This window comes from Phyllobates terribilis, unplaced genomic scaffold (assembly GCF_046119375.1).
Source record: "Phyllobates terribilis strain yellow unplaced genomic scaffold, ASM4611937v1 Scaffold_3__8_contigs__length_932513732, whole genome shotgun sequence".
Lineage (NCBI taxonomy): Eukaryota > Metazoa > Chordata > Amphibia > Anura > Dendrobatidae > Phyllobates > Phyllobates terribilis.
This window is the reverse complement of record NW_027362763.1, coordinates 300,370,458-300,390,401: the sequence shown is the minus strand read 5'-3', so window position 1 is coordinate 300,390,401 and position 19,944 is coordinate 300,370,458. Positions and strand designations below refer to the sequence as shown.

Genomic DNA, 19,944 nt, shown 5'->3' with positions numbered 1-19,944 from the left:
AGAACAAGAGACAGAAAACCAAGAAGCAGAAGTACAAGAAGCTGCAGAACAAAAAGCGGAAGAACATTAAGCATAAGACTAAAAATCAGAGCAAAAGATAATATATAAATTATAAGCAGAAGATGACTAAGCAGTGTATGGGGGTGAGTCCGTTCCTCCTCGTGGTGCCCCTGGAAAAGACCTGCTGCTGCAGGCCAAACTGAACGAGGACAAATCCTGTTGTAAATCTTTTGTAACGGGCAGAACGAAAGGTGTAATGTTCAAACTTTTATAAATAGCAACTGCAGGAATGCCTGTCACAAATAAGAATATGATGAAGAAGAAGAATATGAATAAGATGAAGAAGTAGAATATGAAGAAGAATAATAGTTGAATAAGAAGAAAATGAAGAATGTAGAAAAAAAGAATAATACGAAGAAGGTGAAGAAGAAGAAGATGAAGAAGGTGAAGAAGTTGATGAAAAAGATGCTGATGCTGAGGATGATGAAGGAGAAAGTATGGGAGAAGTAAAAAAGAAGGTGAAGAGCATGGAAGTAGTGAAACATAAATATCTGACAAAATATAAAAATACTTAACATAGTCAATTTTTCCATAACTCCATATAATAATAAATAATAATAATAATAATAATAACTCAGAACGTCTTAAAAAATATTAATTCCTGCTATTCCATTTGATTGGGCTAAACCTCTATGCCTTTATTGTCTCCCCCACCTCCCCCAATACATTCTACATTATTCTTAGTTGTTTTCCTTCATGTAGAATTAACCTACAAGGAAAGAAAGGGTTTATTTTCATTCTGATATTTCTGTCCCATTGACTTGCATTGGTTTCCGGTATCGGAATCTGCGATATCCGATACTTTTTGGGTATCGGTCCGATCCAATCCGATCCGATATTTCCCGATATCGGAAGGTAACGATCAACACTAGTAATGAGCTTTATTACACAATAACCTACACTTTTCTCTATCTACCTAATCCCTAAATGTGTTTTTTTACTGTACTTTCTGCGATGTTTCATTTGAGAGGAGTCTAAAACATGACTTCACAGGAGGCTGGGGCTTCACTCCCCACAGCAGCATTCTCCCCTCCTGGAATAAGACAGAACAGGGGCAATGCTGCAGTTACTCACTAGTTTCTTGCATCTGTGTCCCCTCTCAAGACATCCTGGATGCTGGATGATGGAAGATTGGCAGATTTGAGTGCAGCAGCAGCACTCTGCTTCTATCTCCACCTTTACCATAGCTTCTAATGGAAAGAAGACTTTCCAGAGGGCAGAGATGTAAGCAGTGAGTTACACCAGCGCTGCTCCACCGCTTCTAGCATCGCCCTCAAATGAGTCATCTTCAGGGGGTAGTGCTGGTGTCACTCACTGCTTAAATCACTGCGCCTTCCTATCAACTCTTTTGAGAGTGGTGTTAAAAAGAGTGAGTGACACCAGCACTGCCCCCTGATGACGATTCATTTGAGAATGGCGCTAGAAGACAGAAGCAGTGCCAGCACTGCTCTAAAGATTTCCAACAGCGTCCATCACCCAGAATCCAAGGTGTCTTCAGAGGGGGCAGTGACACAAGGAACTAGTGAGTAACAGCAGCGCTGCTCCCTGATGACATCCTGTTCCAAGAGAGGCGATGGACATTGAAGGGAGTGCATGAAGTCTTAGCGTTTTATGATGTCATTTTTGAGACTTCTCTCAAACAAAATGTCACAGGAACAACAGTGAAAAAACACATTTAAAGATTATATAGAGAGGGAAGTGTGTAGGATGTTATGCAATAAAGCAAATTACAACAGTGTTTAGGGTGAAAGAATGGATATTTAGAATATACATTTTAGGTGCTGGACCACCCCTTTAATATTGAAATTGTAACACCAAGAAGGAAAAGTTATGATATTCTGAAAATCACAGGATTGATAAACATTAGTGTTGAGCGAGTATTAAAATGCTCGGGTGCTCGAAGCTTGGGCCAAGTTCACCGTGATATTCGGGTGCTCGACCCGAGCAACTAGCCCAATGTTAATCTATGGGAGACCCGAGCATTTTTGTGGCAGAACCCCCGGAAGTCTGTAGAAAGCCTTACAAGTGCCCAAAACGATAGTGACAGTGTTGAAATGACATGGGGATAGCATGGGGATCGCCCCCAGGTCACTGCTGTCAACAACATGGTCAGAGGTATTAAGCCGCTTTTACGGGCTCACAATAAAACGTTCAAAAACTAAACTGAAACTACTTTCCTGTGAAATATGTTAAGGAACATCCTTTCCAGGGTAAAGACTTGTGTATAAGGTAAAATAAATAACCAAAAACAAAAATACTCCTCCACACCTTGGACTATGTTCACAAGTAGCATTTTTTATGTATTTTTGCACTTTTATATTGCTTTCAACCATGACAAATGCATTCACCGGGAAATGTAATTTTAACATTTTACAACCTTATGTGCTGTGTGACACATGAATACAGTGCTGAAAAGACATGGCAACAGCATGGGAAGACCCCTGGAAGCATCTCTGACACCCAGGTCACTGCCTAAAAGTGTGCCCATCAGAAGTGATTCTTGTCGCATCAGACTTGCAAGTCTTTGTCCCAGGGCAGTGTTCAATTGTACCTCCCCCATTCCTTGCAATGCAAGCGCAAGTATGCAGCCTGACACCCACCCACCCCCAGGCTGCAGTACCATACTGTTTGCTTGCTTGCACTTGAAATTGGGCCTTTTAGGCATGTGGAGGCGTAATCTGGCCACCACATCATGGCTGCGTCGGTGGCCTGGTATCCATACTCAGTCCCCAGCCGCCCAGTGGCAAGGTGTCCACACTAGGTCCCCAGCCGCCAGGGTGCGGCCGGGTGTCCATACTCGGTCCCCAGCCTCCCGGTGGCCGGGTGCCCACACACGGTCCCAAGCCACCTAAGGGTGGCCAAGTGTCCATAAAAGGTCCCCAGCCGCCCCTATTTGAAGGACAGCCTAACCACAAACACGTGGACAAGTGAATGTGGCCAGGGATGGTCCATCTGACTGATGCCATCACACTGGGTTAATATTGTGGAAGCCGGGACACAGTTGGACACTGGGATGCAACACGTCCTCGAGACATAGAGGATTGCGGGTCCGGGGTCAATCAGACTTCAACACAAAGTTCAGAAGGTAGACAGCAGCAGTGGTCGGCCTCCTACACAACGAGTAAATTATTCATGATCATAAGGCCATCCATCTCCTTTGCTTTCTGTTCCTTAGAATGCAAGAGCATGTATGTAGTAGTGGCTAGGCCTGAGGTGGTCAGCGTTTTGGCGCATATCCTACCTCCTCCATGGATTGCTGGATGTGTTCCTGCTACTATCCCAGTTCTATGACTCCCGTTAAAACAAAGCTTCAGGTGATGTATGATGGATGAGGTGGTGGCAAAGGAGAAAGAGCAGGAGGAACAGGGACCATTCACATCAATATCAGGCCAGTCAATCACATATGTCTTGTAGGATATGTTTCTGTACCCAAAGGAGCGGTTTTGCTAAACAGTTCTAGGGCATGCAGTGAGTGCAATGCCTACCAAAAATTTCGAGACACTCCAATGCCCCTTGGAAGTGACATGGAGGTCAGAGGGCCTTAACTAAACCGTTTTTTAAATTTATAGCAACTGGGTTTCCCGAACACTGTTGGCCTAAGCAGTGAATGGAAGGCTTTTCAAAAATTATGAGGAACTGCAATGCCCCTTGAAATTGACATGGATTACAGCATACTAAAAACCTTCTACCCATTATTGGGGAGTTAGTCTCCCTTAGTGTTCGCCTATGCATTTAAAAGCAAAAGCTGACTAAAATTAGGAGGAAATGAAATGCCCGTTGAAAGAGTCGTGGAGGTTAGAGTTAATTAAAAACAACATTTCAACGTCCCTTGGAAGAGCGGTGGACTTCATAGTGGTTTAACCAGTCGTTTTTAATGCCCCTTGGAAGAGTGGTGGAGATCACAGTAGCTTAACAAGACAGTTTTAATGCCAATTGGAAGAGACGTGGAGGTCAGAGTGGTTTAACAAGACAGTTTGAATGCCCCTTGGAAGAGACGTTGAGTACACAGTGGTTTAACAAGACGGTTTTAATGCCCCTTGGAAGAGATGTGGAGGTCAGAGTGGAATAAAAAGACAATATCAATGCCCCTTGGAAAAGACATGGAGTTCAGAGTGGTTTAACAAGACGGTTTTAATGCCCCTTGGAAGAGACGTGGATGTCCGCGTGGTTTAAAAGATGGTTTTATGCCCCTTGGAAGAGACGTGGAGGTCACAGTAGCTTAACAAGACGGATTTAATGCCACTTGGAAGAGTGGTGGAGGTCGAAGTAGCTTAACAAGACGGTTTTAATGCCCCTTGGAAGAGACGTGGAGGTCACAGTAGCTTAACAAGACGGTTTTAATGCCCCTTGGAAGAGACGTGGAGGTCACAGTGGAATAAAAAGACAATATCAATGCCCCTTGGAAGAGTGGTGGAGGTCGCAGTAGCTTAACAAGACGGATTTAATGCCCCTTGGAAGAGTGATGGAGGTCACAGTAGCTTAACAAGACGGTTTTAATGCCCCTTGGAAGAGACGTGGAGGTTGCAGTAGCTTAACAAGACGGTTTTAAAGCCACATTGAAGAGTGGTGGAGGTCACAGTAGCTTAACAAGAAGGTTTTAATGCCCCTTCGAAGAGACGTGGAGTTCAGAGTGGCTTATCAAGTCGGTTTTAATTCCCCTTGGAAGAGACATGGAGGTCAGAGTGGTTTAACAAGTAGGTTTTAATGTCACTTGGAAGAGACGTGAAGGTCAGAGAGGAATAAAAAAAAAATATCAATGCCCCTTAGAAGAGACGTGGAGTTCAGACTGGTTTAACAAGACGGTTTTAATGCCCGTTGGAAGAGACGTGGAGGTCAGAGTGGTTTAACAAGATGGTTTTAATGCCCATTGGAAGAGACGTGGAGGTCACAGTAGCTTAACAAGACAGTTTTAATGCCCCTTGGAAAAGGGGTGGAGGTCACACTAGCTTAACAAGACTGTTTTAATGCCCCTTGGAAGAGACGTGGAGGTCACAGTAGCTTAACAAGACGGTTTTAATGCCCCTTGGAAGAGACGTGGAGGTCGCAGTAGCTTAGAAAGACGGTTTTAATGCCCCTTGGAAGAGTGGTGGAGGTCACAGTAGCTTAACTAGGTTGTTTTAATGTCACTTGGAAGAGATGTGGAGGTCGCAGTAGCTTAACAAGACGAATTTAAAGCTGCTTGGAAGACTGGTGGAGGTTGCAGTAGCGTAACAAGACTGTTTTAATGCCCCTTGGAACAGACGTAGAGGTCAGAGTGGAAAAAAAAGACAATTTCAATGCCCCTTGGAAGAGACGTGGAATCAGAGTGGTTTAATAACACGGTTTTAATGCCCCTTGGAAGAGACGTGGAGGTCAGAGAGGTTTATCAAGACGGATTTAATGTCCCTTGAAAGAGACGTGGAGGTCAGAGAGGTTTATCAAGACGGTTTTAATGCCCTTTGGAAGAGACGTGGAGGTCACAGTAGCTTAACAAGACGGTTTTAATGCCCCTTGGAAGAGTTGTGGAGGTCGCAGTAACTTAACAAGATGGTTTTAATGCCCCTTGGAAGAGACGTGGAGGTCACAGTGGAATAAAAAGACAATATCAATGCCCCTTGGAAGAGTGGTGGAGGTCGCAGTAGCTTAACAAGACGATTTTAATGCCCCTTGGAAGAGTAATGAATGTCACAGTAGCTTAATAAGACTGTTTTAATGCCCCTTGGAATAGAAGTGGAGGTCGCAGTAGCTTAACAAGACGTTTTTAAAGCCTCTTGGAAGAGTAATGAATGTCACAGTAGCTTATCAAGACGGTTTTAATGCCCGTTGGAAGAGACGTGGAGGTCAGAGTGGTTTAACAAGACGGTTTTAATGCCCATTGGAAGAGAAGTGGAGGTCACAGTAGCTTAACAATATGGTTTTAATGCCCCTTGGAAAAGTGGGGGAGGTCACAGTAGCTTAACAAGACGGTTTTAATGCCCCTTGGAAAAGTCGTGGAGGTTGCAGTAGCTTAACAAGATGGTTTTAATGCCCCTTGGAAGAGACGTGGAGGTCAGAGTGGTTTAACAAGACAGGTTTAATGCCTATTGGAAGAGACGTGAAGGTCAGAGAGTAATAAAAAGACAATATCAATGCCCCTTGGAAGAGACGTGGAGTTCAGAGTGGTTTAACAAGACGGTTTTAATGCCCATTGGAAGAGACGTGGAGGTCAGAGTGGTTTAACAAGACGGTTTTAATGCCCCTTGGAAAAGACGTGGAGGTCAGAGTGGTTTAAAAAGACGGTTTTAATGCCCATTGGAGGAGACGTGGAGGTCACAGTAGCTTAAAAAGATGGTTTTAATGCCCCTTGGAAGAGACGTGGAGGTCACAGTAGCTTAACAAGATGGTTTTAATGCCCCTTGGAAGAGACGTGGAGGTCAGAGTGGTTTAACAAGACGGTTTTAATGCCCATTATAAGAGACGAGGAGGTCACAGTAGCTTAACAAGATGGTTTTATTGCCCCTTGGTAAAGTGGTGGTGCAGGACACAGTAGCTTAACAAGACTGTTTTAATGCCCCTTGGAAGAGTGGTGGAGGTAGCAGTAGCTTAAAAAGATGGTTTTAATGCCCCTTGGAGGAGTGGTGAAGGTCACAGTAGCTTAACTAGGTGGTTTTAATGCCGCTTGGAAGAGACGTGGAGGTTGCAGTAGTTTAACAAGACGGTTTTAATGCTCCTTCGAAGAGACGTGGAGGTCAGAGTGGTTTAACAAGATGGTTTTAATGCCCATTCGAAGAGACGTGGAGTTCAGAGTGGTTTAACAAGCCGTTTTTAATGCCCCTTGGAAGAAACGTGAAGGTCAGAGAGGAATAAAAAGAAAATATCAATGCCCCTTGAAAGCGACGTGTAGTTCAGAGTGGTTTAACAAGACGGTTTTAATGCCCCTTGGATGAGACATGGAGGTCAGAGTGGTTTAACAAGACGGTTTAAATGCTCCTTGGAAAAGACGTGGAGGTCGCAGTAGCTTAACATAACGGTTTTAATGCCCCTTGGTAGAGTGTTAAAGGTCACAGTAGCTTAACAAGACGGTTTTAGTGCCCCTTGATAGAGTGGAGGAGGTCGCAGTAGCTTAACATGATGGTTTTAATGCCCCTTGGAAGAGTGGTGGAGGTTGCAGTAGCTTAACAAGACGGTACTAATGCCCCTTGGAAGAGACTTGGATGTCACAGTTGCTTAACAAGATGGTTTTAATGCCACTTAAAAGAGGCGTGGAGGTCACAGTGGAATAAAAAGAAAATATCAATGCACCTTTCAATAGTGGTGGAGGTCGCAGTAGCTTGACAAGACAGTATTAATGCCCCTTGGAAGAGATGTGTCGGTCACAGCAGCTTAACAATATAGTTTTAATGCCCCTCGGAAGAGACGTTGAGGTCACATTGGAATAAAAAGACAATATCAATGCCCCTTGGAAGAGTGGTGGAGGTCGCATTAGTTTAACATGATGGTTTTAGCGCCCCTTCGAAGAGACATGAAGTTCAGAGTGGTTTACCAAGACGGTTTTAATGCCCCTTGGAAGAGAAGTGGAGGTCGCATTAGTTTAACAAGATGGTTTTAGCGCCCCTTCGAAGAGACATGAAGTTCAGAGTGGTTTACCAAGATGGTTTTAAAGCCCCTTTGAAGAGTGGTGGAGGTCGCAGTAGCTTAACAAGATGGTTTTAATGCCCCTTTGAAGAGACGTGGAGGTCAGAGTGTTTTAACAAGACAGTTTTAGTGCCCCTTGGAAGAGACGTGGAATTCAGAATGGTTTATCAAGACGTTATTAATGCCCCTTTGAAGAGACAAGGAGGTCAGAGTGGAATAAAAAGACAATATCAATGCCTCTTGGAAGAGACGTGTAGTTCAGAGTGGTTTAACAAGACGGTTTTAAAGCCCCTTGGAAGATTGGTGTAGGTCGCAGTAGGTTAACAAGACAGTTTTAATGCCCCTTGGAAGAGACGTGGAGTTCACAGTGGTGTAACAAGACGGTTTTAATGCCACTTGGAAGAGACGTGGAGGTCACAGCAGCTTAACAAGACGGTTTTAATGCCCCTCGGATGAGACGTGGAGGTCACATTGGAATAAAAAGACAATATCAATGACACTTGGAAGAGTGGTGGAGGTGCAGTAGCTTAACAAAACGGTTTTAATGCCCCTTGGAAGAGTGGTGAAGGTCACAGTAGCTTAACAAGACGGTTTTAATGCCCCTTCGAAGAGACGTGGAGGTCAGAGTGGTTTAACCCGACGGTTTTAATGCCCTTTGGAAGAGACGAGGATGTGTCAATAGCTAAACAAGACGGTTTTAAAGCCCCTTGGAAGATTGATGGAGGTCGCAGTAGCTTAACAAGACAGTTTTAATGCCCTTGGAAAAGACGTGGAGTTCAGAGTGGTGTAACAAGACGGTTTTAAGGCCAATTTTAAGAGACGTAGAGGTCACAGCAGCTTAACAAGACGGTTTTAATGACCCTCGGATGAGACATGGAGGTCTCGTTGGAATAAAAAGATAATATCAATGACCCTTGGAAGAGTGGTGGAGGTGCAGTAGCTTAACAAATCGGTTTTAATGCCCCTTGGAAGAGAGGTGGAGGTCAGAGTCGTTTAATAAGACGGTTTTAATGCCCCTTGCAAGAGAAGTGGAGGTCGCAGTAATTTAACAAGATGGTTTTAAAGCCCCTTGGAACAGACGTGGAGTTCAGAATGTTTTAACAAAACGGTTTTAATGCCCCTTGGAAGAGACAAGGAGGTCAGAGTGGAATAAAAAGACAATATCAATGCCCGTTGGAAGAGACGTGTAGTTCAGAGTGGTTTAACAAGACGGTTTTAATGCCCCTTGGAAGAGACGTGGAGGTCAGAATGGTTTAACAAGACGGTTTTAATCCCCCTTGGAAGAGACGAGTATGTCGCAATAGCTAAACAAGACGGTTTTAAAGCCACTTGGAAGAGACGTGAGTTCAGAGTGGTGTAACAAGACGGTTTTAATGCCACTTGGAAAAGACGTGGTGTTCACAGTAGCTTAAGAAGACGGTTTTATTGCCCCTTGGTAGAGTAGTGGAGGTCGCAGTAGCTTAACATGATGGTTTTAATGCCACTTGGAAGAGACGTGGAGGTCACAGCAGCTTAACAAGATGGTTTTAATGCCCCTCGGAAGAGACGTGGAGGTCACATTGGAATAAAAAGAATACATCAATGACCCTTGGAAGATTGGTGGAGGTCAGAGTTGTTAAACAAGAAGGTTTTAAAGCCCCTTTGAAGAGTAGTGGAGGTCACAGTAGCTTAACAAGACAGTTTTAATGCCCCTTCGAAGAGACGTGGAGGTCAGAGTGTTTTAACAAGACGGTTTTAATGCCCCTTGGAAGAGACGTGGAGTTCAGAATGGTTTAACAAGACTGTTTTAATGCCCCTTGGAAGAGACAAGGAGGTCAGAGCGGAATAAAAAGACAATATTAATGACCCTTGGAAGAGACGTGGAGTTCAGAGTGGTTTAAGAAGACTGTTTTAATGCTCCTTGGAAAAGACGTGGTGGTTACAGTAGCTTAAGAAGACGGTTTTAATGCCCCTTGGTAGAGTAGTGGAGGTTGCAGTAGCTTAACATGACTGTTTTAATGCCCCTTGGAAGAGACGTTGAGGTCACAGTGGAATAAAAAGACAAAATCAATGACCCTTGCAATAGTGGTGGAGGTCGAAGTAGCTTAACAAGACGGTTTTAATGCCCCTTGGAAGAGTGGTGGAGGTCACAGTAGTTTAACAAGACGGTTTTAATGCCCCTTGGAAGAGTGGTGGAGGTCGCAGTAGCTTAACAAGATGGTTTTAATGCACCTTGGAAGAAACGTGGAGGTCACAGTAGCTTCACAAGACAGATTTAATAGATAGTAACATAGTTTGTAAAGCCGAATAAAGACTTGCGTCCATCAAGTTCGACTTGTTAGTTCTGTAATTGCTAAAGTTGATCCAGAGGAGGGCAAAAACCCCAAATGATTTAGCCAATCTTCACCTGAGGAAAAATTCCCTCCCGACTCTGAACCCAGCAGTCAGAATAAATCCCTGTATCAACCTACTATTTTATTTTATTTTTAAGTATATGCTGAAATCTGCCTGGTATCTAGAAATGCATCCAGTCCCCGCTTGAACTGTTGTAGTGAATCTGACATCACCGTCTCCTCACTCAGAGAATTCCATATTCTCACTGCTCTTACCGTAAAGAAACCCTTCCTATGCTGGTGCTGAAACCTTTTCTCTTCCAGTCTTAGCGAATGCCCTCTTGTTGCCGTAATATCCCTCCTTTTGAACAAATCCCGGGCAAGATCTCTTTACTATCCCCTAACATATTTGTACACATTTATTATGTCCCCCCTCAACCTTCTCTTTTCCAGGCTGAATAGTCCTAGTTTTTCCAACATCTCTGGGTATTGCAGTCCCTCCATTCCCTTTATTAATTTTGTTGCCCTCCTTTGTACCTTTTCAAGCTCATTTATATCCTTTCTATATATTGGGGCCATTAACTGAGCACAGTATTCCAAGTGTGGTCTGACCAGTGCTTTGTACAGTGGAAGAACAATGTTCTCATACTTTGCAGCTATACCTCTTCTGATACATCCCATTACCCTGTTTGCCTTTACAGCAGCGGCCTGACTTTGGGCACTCCAATTTAGTTTGCTATCAATCAAGATGCCCAAGTCCTTCTCCATCTCTGAATTCCCCAATGATTTCCCATTCAGTGAGTACTGGTGACTTCCATTTTTCCTTCCCATATGTATGACCTTACATTTCTCCTCATTAAACCTCATTTGCCACTTAATGCTCCACCTACCCAGCTTATCCAAATCCCTCTGTAGGTCTGCACTGTCCTCTTTTGTATTAATTGTTTTACATAACATTGTGTCATCTGCAAATATTGATATTTTACTATTTATCCCATTGACTATGTCGTTAATAAAGATATTAAATAACATTGGGCCTAGTACAGACCCCTGTGGTACCCCACTAGTGACGCTTACCCAATCTGAGAATATTCCATTTATAACCACCCTCTGCCTTCTATCCTTTAGCCAGTTAGCTACCCACTTGCAGACATTTTCCCCCAGCCCCATCATTCTCATTTTGTATACCAACCTATTATGTGGCACGCTATCGAACGCTTTTGAGAAGTCGAGATACATGACATCCACTGGTTCCCCCTGATCTAATCGAGATCTAACCTCCTCGTAGAAGTCAATCAGGTTTGTTTGGCAGGAGCGATTCCTCATGAATCCATGTTGGTTCGGGATTAAAAGATTATTAGCATCAAGATGCTCCGTAATTGCCTCTTTAATGAAGCTTTCAAAAATTTTGCCCACAACGGACGTCAGACTCACCGGCCGATAGTTTCCGGCGTCACTTTTCGCTCCCTTTTTGAATATTGGCACTACATTCGCCTGTCGCCAATCAAGTGGTACAGACCCAGTCTCAACAGAGTCCTTAAATATAAGATATAACGGTCTGTCTATCACATTACTTAGTTCCCTTAGTACCCGTGGGTGTATGCCATCAGGTCCTGGTGATTTGTTTATTTTAATGTTACTGAGGCGTTTCTGTACCTCAACTTGGGTTAGATTAGTCATACTTAGTGGAGGATTAAGCTTGTCACTTCTCATTTCTCCTGTTAGTTCTATTTCCTTTGTGAAAGTTGTCGAAAAAAAATAATTTAATAGATTAGCTTTATCCTCATCTTTCTCTATGATTTTGCCTTCCTCACTTTTTATCGGTCCAATATTATCCGATTTAATCCTTTTACTATTTATATACGGAAGAGTGCTGGAGGTTGCTGTAGGTTGCTGTAGCTTAACAAGATGGTACTAATGCCTCTTTGAAGTGACTTGGTGGTCACAGTTGCTTAACAAGATGGTTTTAATGCCACTTGAAAGAGACGTGGAGGTCAAAGTGGAATAAAAAGACAATATCAATGCACCTTGCAATTGTGGTGGAGGTCGCAGTAGCTTAACAAGACAGTTTTAATGTCCCTTGGAAGAGACGTGGAGTTCAGAGTGGTGTAACAAGGCGGATTTAATGCCACTTGGAAGAGACGTGTCCGTTACAGCAGCTTAACAACATGGTTTTAATGCCCCTCGGAAGAGACGTGGAGGTCACATTGGAATAAAAAGACAATATCAATGCCCCTTTGAAGAGTGGTGGAGGTCGCAGTAGCTTAACAAAATGGTTTTAATGCCCCTTGGAAGAGTGGTGAAGGTCACAGTAGCTTAACAAGACGGTTTTAATGCCCCTTCGAAGAGGCGTGGAGTTCAGAGTGGTTTAACAAGACGGTTTTAATGCCCCTTGGAAGAGACGTGGAGGTCGCAGTAGTTTAACAAGATGGTTTTAAAGCCGCTTTGAAGAGTGGTGGAGGTCGCAGTAGCTTAACAAGACGGTTTTAATGCCCGTTCGAAGAGACGTGGAGGTCAGAGTGTTTTAACAAGACAGTTTTAATGCCCCTTGGAAGAGAAGTGGAGTTCAGAATGGTTTAACAAGACGTTTTAATGCCCCTTGGAAGAGACGTGTAGTTCAGAGTGGTTTAACAAAACGGTTTTAATGCCCCTTGGAAGAGACAAGGAGGTCAGAGTGGAATAAAAAGACAATATCAATGCCCGTTGGAAGAGACGTGGAGGTCAGAATGGTTTAACAAGACGGTTTTAATCCCCCTTGGAAGAGACGAGTATGTCGCAATAACTAAACAAGACAGTTTTAAAGCCCCTTGGAAGATTGGTGGAGGTCGCAGTAGCTTAACGAGACAGTTTTAATGCCCCTTGGAAGAGACGTGAGTTCAGAGTGGTGTAACAAGACGGTTTTAATGCCACTTGGAAGAGACGTGGAGGTCACAGCAGCTTAACAAGATGGTTTTAATGCCCCTCGGAAGAGACGTGGAGGTCACATTGGAATAAAAAGAATACATCAATTACCCTTGGAAAATTGGTGGAGGTCAGAGTTGTTAAACAAGAAGGTTTTAAAGCCCCTTTGAAGAGTAGTGGAGGTCGCAGTAGCTTAACAAGATGGTTTTAATGCCCCTTGGAAGAGACAAGGAGGTCAGAGCGGAATTAAAAGACAATATTAATGACCCTTGGAAGAGACGTGGAGTTCAGAGTGGTTTAAGAAGACTGTTTTAATGCTCCTTGGAAAAGACGTGGTGGTCACAGTAGCTTAAGAAGATACACGACATCCACTGGTTCCCCCTGATGTAATCGAGAGCTAACCTCCTCGTAGAAGTCAATCAGGTTTGTTTGGCAGGAGCGATTCCTCATGAATCCATGTTGGTTCGGGATTAAAAGATTATTAGCATCAAGATGCTCCGTAATTGCCTCTTTAATGAAGCTTTCAAAAATTTTGCCCACAACGGACGTCAGACTCACCGGCCGATAGTTTCCGGCGTCACTTTTCGCTCCCTTTTTGAATATTGGCACTACATTCGCCTGTCGCCAATCAAGTGGTACAGACCCAGTCTCAACAGAGTCCTTAAATATAAGATATAACGGTCTGTCTATCACATTACTTAGTTCCCTTAGTACCCGTTTTAATGCCCCTTGGAAGAGACGTGGAGGTCACAAGAGCTTAACAAGATGGTTTTATTGCCCCTTGGTAAAGTGCTGGAGGACACAGGAGCTTAACAAGACGGTTTTAATGCCCCTTGGAAGAGTGGTGGAGGTATCAGTAGCTTAACAAGATGGTTTTAATGCCCCTTGGAGGAGTGGTGGAGGTTACAGTAGCTTAACTAGGCGGTTTTAATGCCCCTTGGAAGAGACATGGAGGTTGTAGTAGTTTAAAAAGATGGATTTAAAGCCGCGTGGAAGACTGGTGGAGGTCGCAGTAGCTTAACAAAACAAATTTAATGCCCCTTCGAAGAGACGTGGAGTTCAGAGTGGTTTAACAAGACGGTTTTAATGCCCCATGGAAGAAACCTGGAGATCAGAGTGGTTTAACAAGACGGTTTTAATGCCCCTTCGAAGAGACGTGGAGTTCAGAGTGGTTTAACAAGACAGTTTTAATGCCCCTTGGAAGAGACAAGGAGGTTAGAGTGGAATAAAAAGACAATATCAATTCCTCTTGGAAGAGACGTGTAGTTCAGAGTGGTTTAACAAGACGGTTTTAATGCCCCTTGGAAGAGACGTGGAGGTCGCAATAGCTAAACAAGACGGTTTAAAGCCCCTTGGAAGATTGGTGGAGATCGAAGTAGCTTAACAAGACTGTTTTAATGCCCCTCGGAAGAGACGTGGAGGTCACATTGGAATAAAAAGACAAAATCAATGACCCTTGGAAGAGTGGTGGAGGTGCAGTAGCTTAACAAAACGGTTTTAATGCCCCTTGGAAGAGTGGTGAAGGTCACAGTAGCTTAACAAGATGGTTTTAATGACCCCTTCGAAGAGACGTGGAGGTCACAGGAGCTTAACAAGATGGTTTTATTGCCCCGTGGTAAAGTGGTGGAGGACACAGGAGCTTAACAAAACGGTTTTAATGCCCATTGGAAAAGTGGTGGAGGTCACAGTAGCTTAAAAAGACGGTTTTAATGCCCCTTGGAAGAGACGTGGAGGTCAGAGTGGATTAACAAGACGGTTTTAATGCCCCTTGGAAAAGTGGGGGAGGTCACAGTAGCTTAACAAGACGGTTTTGATGCCCCTTGGAAGAGACGTGGAGGTCAGAGTGGTTTAAAAAGACGGTTTTAATGCCCATTGGAAGAGAGGTGGAGGTCACAGTAGCTTAACAAGACGGTTTTATTGCCCCTTGGAAAAGTGGTGGAGGTCACAGTAGCTTAACAAAACGGTTTTAATGCCACTTGGAAAAGTGGTGGAGGTCACAGTAGCAAAACAAGACGGTTTTAAAGCCCCTTGGAAGAGACAAGGAGGTCAGAGTGGAATAAAAAGACAATATCAATTCCTCTTGGAAGAGACGTGTAGTTCAGAGTGGTTTAACAAAACAGTTTTAATGCCCCTTGGAAGAGAAGTGGAGGTCACATTGAATAAAAAGACAAAATCAATGCCCCTTGGAAGAGTGGTGAAGGTCACAGTAGCTTAACAAGATGGTTTTAATGACCCCTTCGAAGAGACGTGGAGATCTGAGTGGTTTAACAAGGCGCTTTTAATGCCCCTTGGAAGAGAGGAGGAGGTCACAGTAGCTTAACAAGACAGTTTTAATGCCCCTTGGAAGAGACGTGGAGTTCAGAGTGGTGTAAAAAGACGGTGTTAATGCCTCTTGGAAGAGACGTGGAGGTCACAGCAGCTTAACAAGACGGTTTAAATGCCCCTCGGAAGAGACAAGGAGGTCAGAGTGGTATAAAAAGACAATATTAATGCCCCTTGGAAGAGACGTGGAGTTCAGAGTGGTTTAAGAAGACTGTTTTAATGCTCCTTGGAAAAGACGTGGATGTCACAGTAGCTTAAGAATACGGTTTTAATGCCCCTTGGTAGAGTGGTGGAGGTCGCAGTAGCTTAACATGACGGTTTTAATGCCCCTTGGAAGAGACGTTGAGGTCACAGTGGAATAAAAAGACAAAATCAATGCCCCTTGCAATAGTGGTGGAGGTCGCAGTAGCTTAACAAGATGGTTTTAATGCCCCTTGGAAGAGTGATGGAGGTCGCAGTAGCTTAACATGACGGTTTTAATGCCCCTTGGAAGAGACGTTGAGGTCACAGTGGAATAAAAAGACAATATCAATGCCCCTTGCAATAGTGGTGGAGGTCGCAGTAGCTTAACAAGACAGTTTTAATGCCCCTTGGAAGAGACGTGGAGGTCAGTGTTTTAATAAGACAGTTTTAATGCCCCTTGGAAGAGACAAGGAGGTCAGAGTGGAATAAAAATACAATATCAATGCCCCTTGGAAGAGACGTGTAGTTCAGATTGGTTTAACAAGACAGTTTTAATGCCCCTTGGAAGAGACGTGGAGGTCAGAGTGGTTTAACAAGACGGTTTTAAGGCCCCTTGGAAGAGACGAGGAGGTCGAAATAGCTAAACAAGATGGTTTAAAAGCCCCTTGGAAGATTGGTGGAGGTCGCAGTAGCTTAACAGGACAGTTTTAATGCCCCTTGGTAGAGACGTGGAGTTCAGAGTGGTGTAACAAGACAGTTTTAATGCCACTTGGAAGAGACGTGGAGGTCACAGCAGCTTAACAAGATGGTTTTAATGCCCCTCGGAAGAGACGTGGAGGTCACATTGGAATAAAAAGACAATATCAATGACCCTTGGAAGAGTGGTGGAGGTCGCAGTAGCTTAACAAAATGGTTTTAATGCCCCTTGGAAGAGTGGTGAAAGTCACAGTAGCTTAACAAGACGATTTTAATGCCCTTTGGAAGAGAGGTGGATGTCAGAGTCGTTTAACAAGACGGTTTTAATGCCCCTTGGAAGAGAAATGGAGGTCGCAGTAGTTTAACAAGATGGTTTTAAAGCCCCTTTGAAGAGTGGTGGAGGTCGCAGTAGCTTAACAAGATGGTTTTAATGCCCCTTGGAAGAGACGTGTAGTTCAGAGTGGTTTAACATGATGGTTTTAATGCCCCTTGGAAGAGACGTGGAGGTCAGAGTGGTTTAACAAGACGGTTTTAATGCCCCTTGGAAGAGACGTGGAGTTCCGAGTGGTTTAACATGACGGTTTAATGCCCCTTGGAAGAGACGTGGAGGTCACAGTAGCTTTTCAAGACGGTTTTAATTCCCCTTTCAAGAGCCATGAAGTACAGCATATTAAAAACATTATTCCTATTATTGGGGAGTGGGTTCTCCCATATTCTTTGACTAAGCCTTCCAAGCAAAAGCTGTCAAAAATTAGGACGAATGAACTTGCAATGCAGGCAAACAAGGGACATGCAGTACAGCATATTCAAAACATTATTCCCTTTATTGGGAATTGGGTCTCCCATAGTCTTTGCCTATGCCTTCCAAGCAAGAGCTGGCAAAAATTAGGACGGATGTATTGCAATGCTGGCAGCATGGACCACGGTCACCCTGGTGGTATAGTGGTGGTGGAGGCTGAGGATAAGGAGAAGAGCAAAATACAGCCGAATTGAGGAAGCGTATACCCATGTGTGGGTGTGAAGCTGTGCATGGGAATACACCTCCCGAAATAACACAGTGGATTTGACTTTATGTTACTCTGCTGTCATTTGGTGGTGATTAGAAGTCTGGCCCAATCCAGCCCTTGTTCATTTTGATAGGGGTCAGCTTGTCAGCATGGTCAGTTGACAGGCGAGTGCGCTTATCAGTTATAATTCCCCCAGCGGCACTAAAAACATGCTCCTATAACACACTGGCGGCAGGGCAGGCCAGGACCTCCAAGGCCTACAGAGCAAGTTCACTCCAAGTGTCCAGCTTGGATACCCAATAATTAAAAGGCACAGAGGAATCACGGAGGACACTGGTACGGTCGGCAAGGTACTCCCTCACCATCTTTTGAAACTTTCCACTCCTTGTGAGAGTATCCCGCACCTCAGGGCCTGTTAGCTGGGTGGTTCTCAGAAAACTGTCCCAGAATGTTGACAGTGTTCCCCTGCCTCTGCTGGATTGGAGTTGCGTCTCTCTTGCCTGTATGCCTTGGTTTGTCAATGAACTGAGACCTCTGCCGCTAGCGTGTTCAGATGGGAATTTAACAGTTCTGCACCAAGGGCCTTCTGGTACTGCCACATTTTTGTAGACCTCTCCATCTCAGGAATAAGAGAGTGAAAGTTCTCCTTGTAGCGGGGGTCTCAAAGTGTCATCAACCAGTAATGACTGTCACCCAACATTTTGACGATGCGAGGGTCACGGTTAAGGCAGCGTAACATAAAGTCAGCCCTGCGTGCCAGACAGGTAACGGGCAATACTTCCATGTCATCACCAAGATGACGACTGACCATGCTCTCCTCCTCCTCATCCCCCCTGTCCTCAGGCCACCCACGCTGAACCGACGGTATGACAGTTGTACAGGTACTACCGTCTACAGCGCATGACACCAGCTCCTGCTCTTCCTCCTCCTCCTCCATTCCCTTATTGTACCCCAATGCACGTTGGGATGAGATGAGGCTGGGCTGTGTGTAATCGCCCGCTACGGCTTCTTGACACACCTCATCATACTCTGGCTGCAATGCCTCCTCTTTAATTCTCTGCAGAGAGTGTTGCAAAAGACAGACAAGTGGGTTGCTGATGCTAATGATGGCGTAATCGCCACTCACAATCTTGGTGGACTCCTCCAAGTTTGTCAAGATGGTACATATGTCAGACATCCAGGTCCACTCCGGAGGTCTTATGTGTGGAGTCTGAGTTGAATATCGACGGCCTTGTTGCAGCTGGTACTCCACAACTGCTCTCTTCTGCTCACAAATCCATTGCAATATATGGAGGGTAGGGTTCCAACGTGTGTGGACATCACACACCAGTCGGTGTGCCGGAAGCTGCAAATGCTGCTGCAGCACAGCAAGGGCGGCGGAAGCTGTAGCAGACTTCTGAAAATCAGCTGACAGGCGGCGTACTTTGACAAACAGATCTGGCAACTCGGGGTACGATTTAAGAAACAGATGGACCATGAGGTTAAGCACATGAGCCAGGCATGGTATGTGTGTGATCTCGCCTCACCTCAGAGCAGCCACCAGGTTATAGCCATTGTCACACACGACCATGACTGGATGTAGGTTCAGCGGTCTCAGCCACAGATCTGCCTGCTCTTTCACAGCTGTCCACAACTCACAAGCAGTATGAGGTTTATCACCTTAGCTTATGAGTTTCAGCACAGCCTGTTGACGCTTGCCTGAGGCAGTACTACAGTGCTTCCAGCTTGTAACTGATGTGGTGATATCTGAGATGGAGGCTGAACATGAGGAGGAGGATTATGCACAGGAGCTGTACACTGTGGGGGCAACTCTGACTGACATAGGGTCCGCATTCCTCGGTGTGGGGAGAATGTGTTCCGTCCCAAGGTCCGGCTGGGTCCCGGCTTCCACTATGTTTACCCAGTGTGCAGTCAGGGAGATGTACCGTCCCTGGCCACAAGCACTTGTCCACGTGTCCGTTGTCAGGTGACTCTCCCAATAACTGAGTTATTGAGGGCACGGCAGATGTTTTGGGACACGTGCTTGTGTAGTGCGGGGATGGCACACCGGGCAAAATAGTGTCGGCTGGGGACCGAGTGCCGAGGGACGGCAACCGCCATAAGGTTGCGGAGGGATTCTGTCTCCACCAGCCTAAAAGGCAGCATTTCCAACGCAAGCAGTCGTGAAATGTGCGAATTTAGGACTGCGGCCTGTGGGGCGTTGGCTGCGAATTTGTGCTTTCGTTCAAAGGTCTGGGATATGGACAATTGAACGCTGCGGTGGGACGTGGACGTTGATGCTGTTTCTTGAGAAACTGCCATAACAAGTGAAGACTGAAAGTAGGGGTCATCTTTGCATGCAGTATGGACATGGGATTGCCTTGCACGCACAACAGGGGGTTCTATTACACGCACAACAGAGGTAGAAGCAGTGGTGACACCCGCTGCCACTAGTCGTGGACCCTGGGGTTCGCCCCACAAAGTTGGGTGCTTTGCTGCCATGTGCCTGATCATGCTGGTGGTGGTCAGGCTGATAGTTTTGTCACCCCTGCTGATGCTGGCATGGCAGGTGGTACAAATGGCCTTTTTGGGGTTATCAGCAGAGTCCTTAAAAAAATTCCGAACTCTTGAAGACCTACCGGTTGTACTGGCAACGTTCCTCGCGTTGGTGTTATGGGGAACTGTTGCCCGCCTTCTGTGTGCGGCCACCACACTGCTTCTTCCTGCTTGTTGGGGTACTCTGCTTCCCTCCCCCTTTGTGCTGCTGGCCTCGCTCTGCGTGTCCTCCTGCCACGTTGGGTAAGTTACTAGATCACAATAGAATAGCTATAATCTGCGTAACATACGGCAGACAATTTTCCTCAGTATTAACAACATATAACAGCCACGAG

General features: G+C 45.0%; 1 protein-coding gene across 5 annotated transcripts in view; it reads right to left on the bottom strand.

Moving 5' to 3' along the window:
• NAALADL2 (N-acetylated alpha-linked acidic dipeptidase like 2) overlaps positions 1 to 19,944 on the bottom strand; it is a 1,725,756-nt gene that overhangs the window by 53,874 nt on the left and 1,651,938 nt on the right. The window contains exon 14 of one of the 5 annotated variants that reach the window (XM_073674925.1): positions 19,693 to 19,860. The exons of the other annotated variants lie outside the window; for them this stretch is intronic. Within the exon in view, the coding sequence (XP_073531026.1) occupies positions 19,725 to 19,860 (136 nt within the window). The 3' untranslated portion in view covers positions 19,693 to 19,724. The remainder of the gene's footprint in view (positions 1 to 19,692; positions 19,861 to 19,944) is intronic. 5 annotated transcript variants of the gene reach the window in all.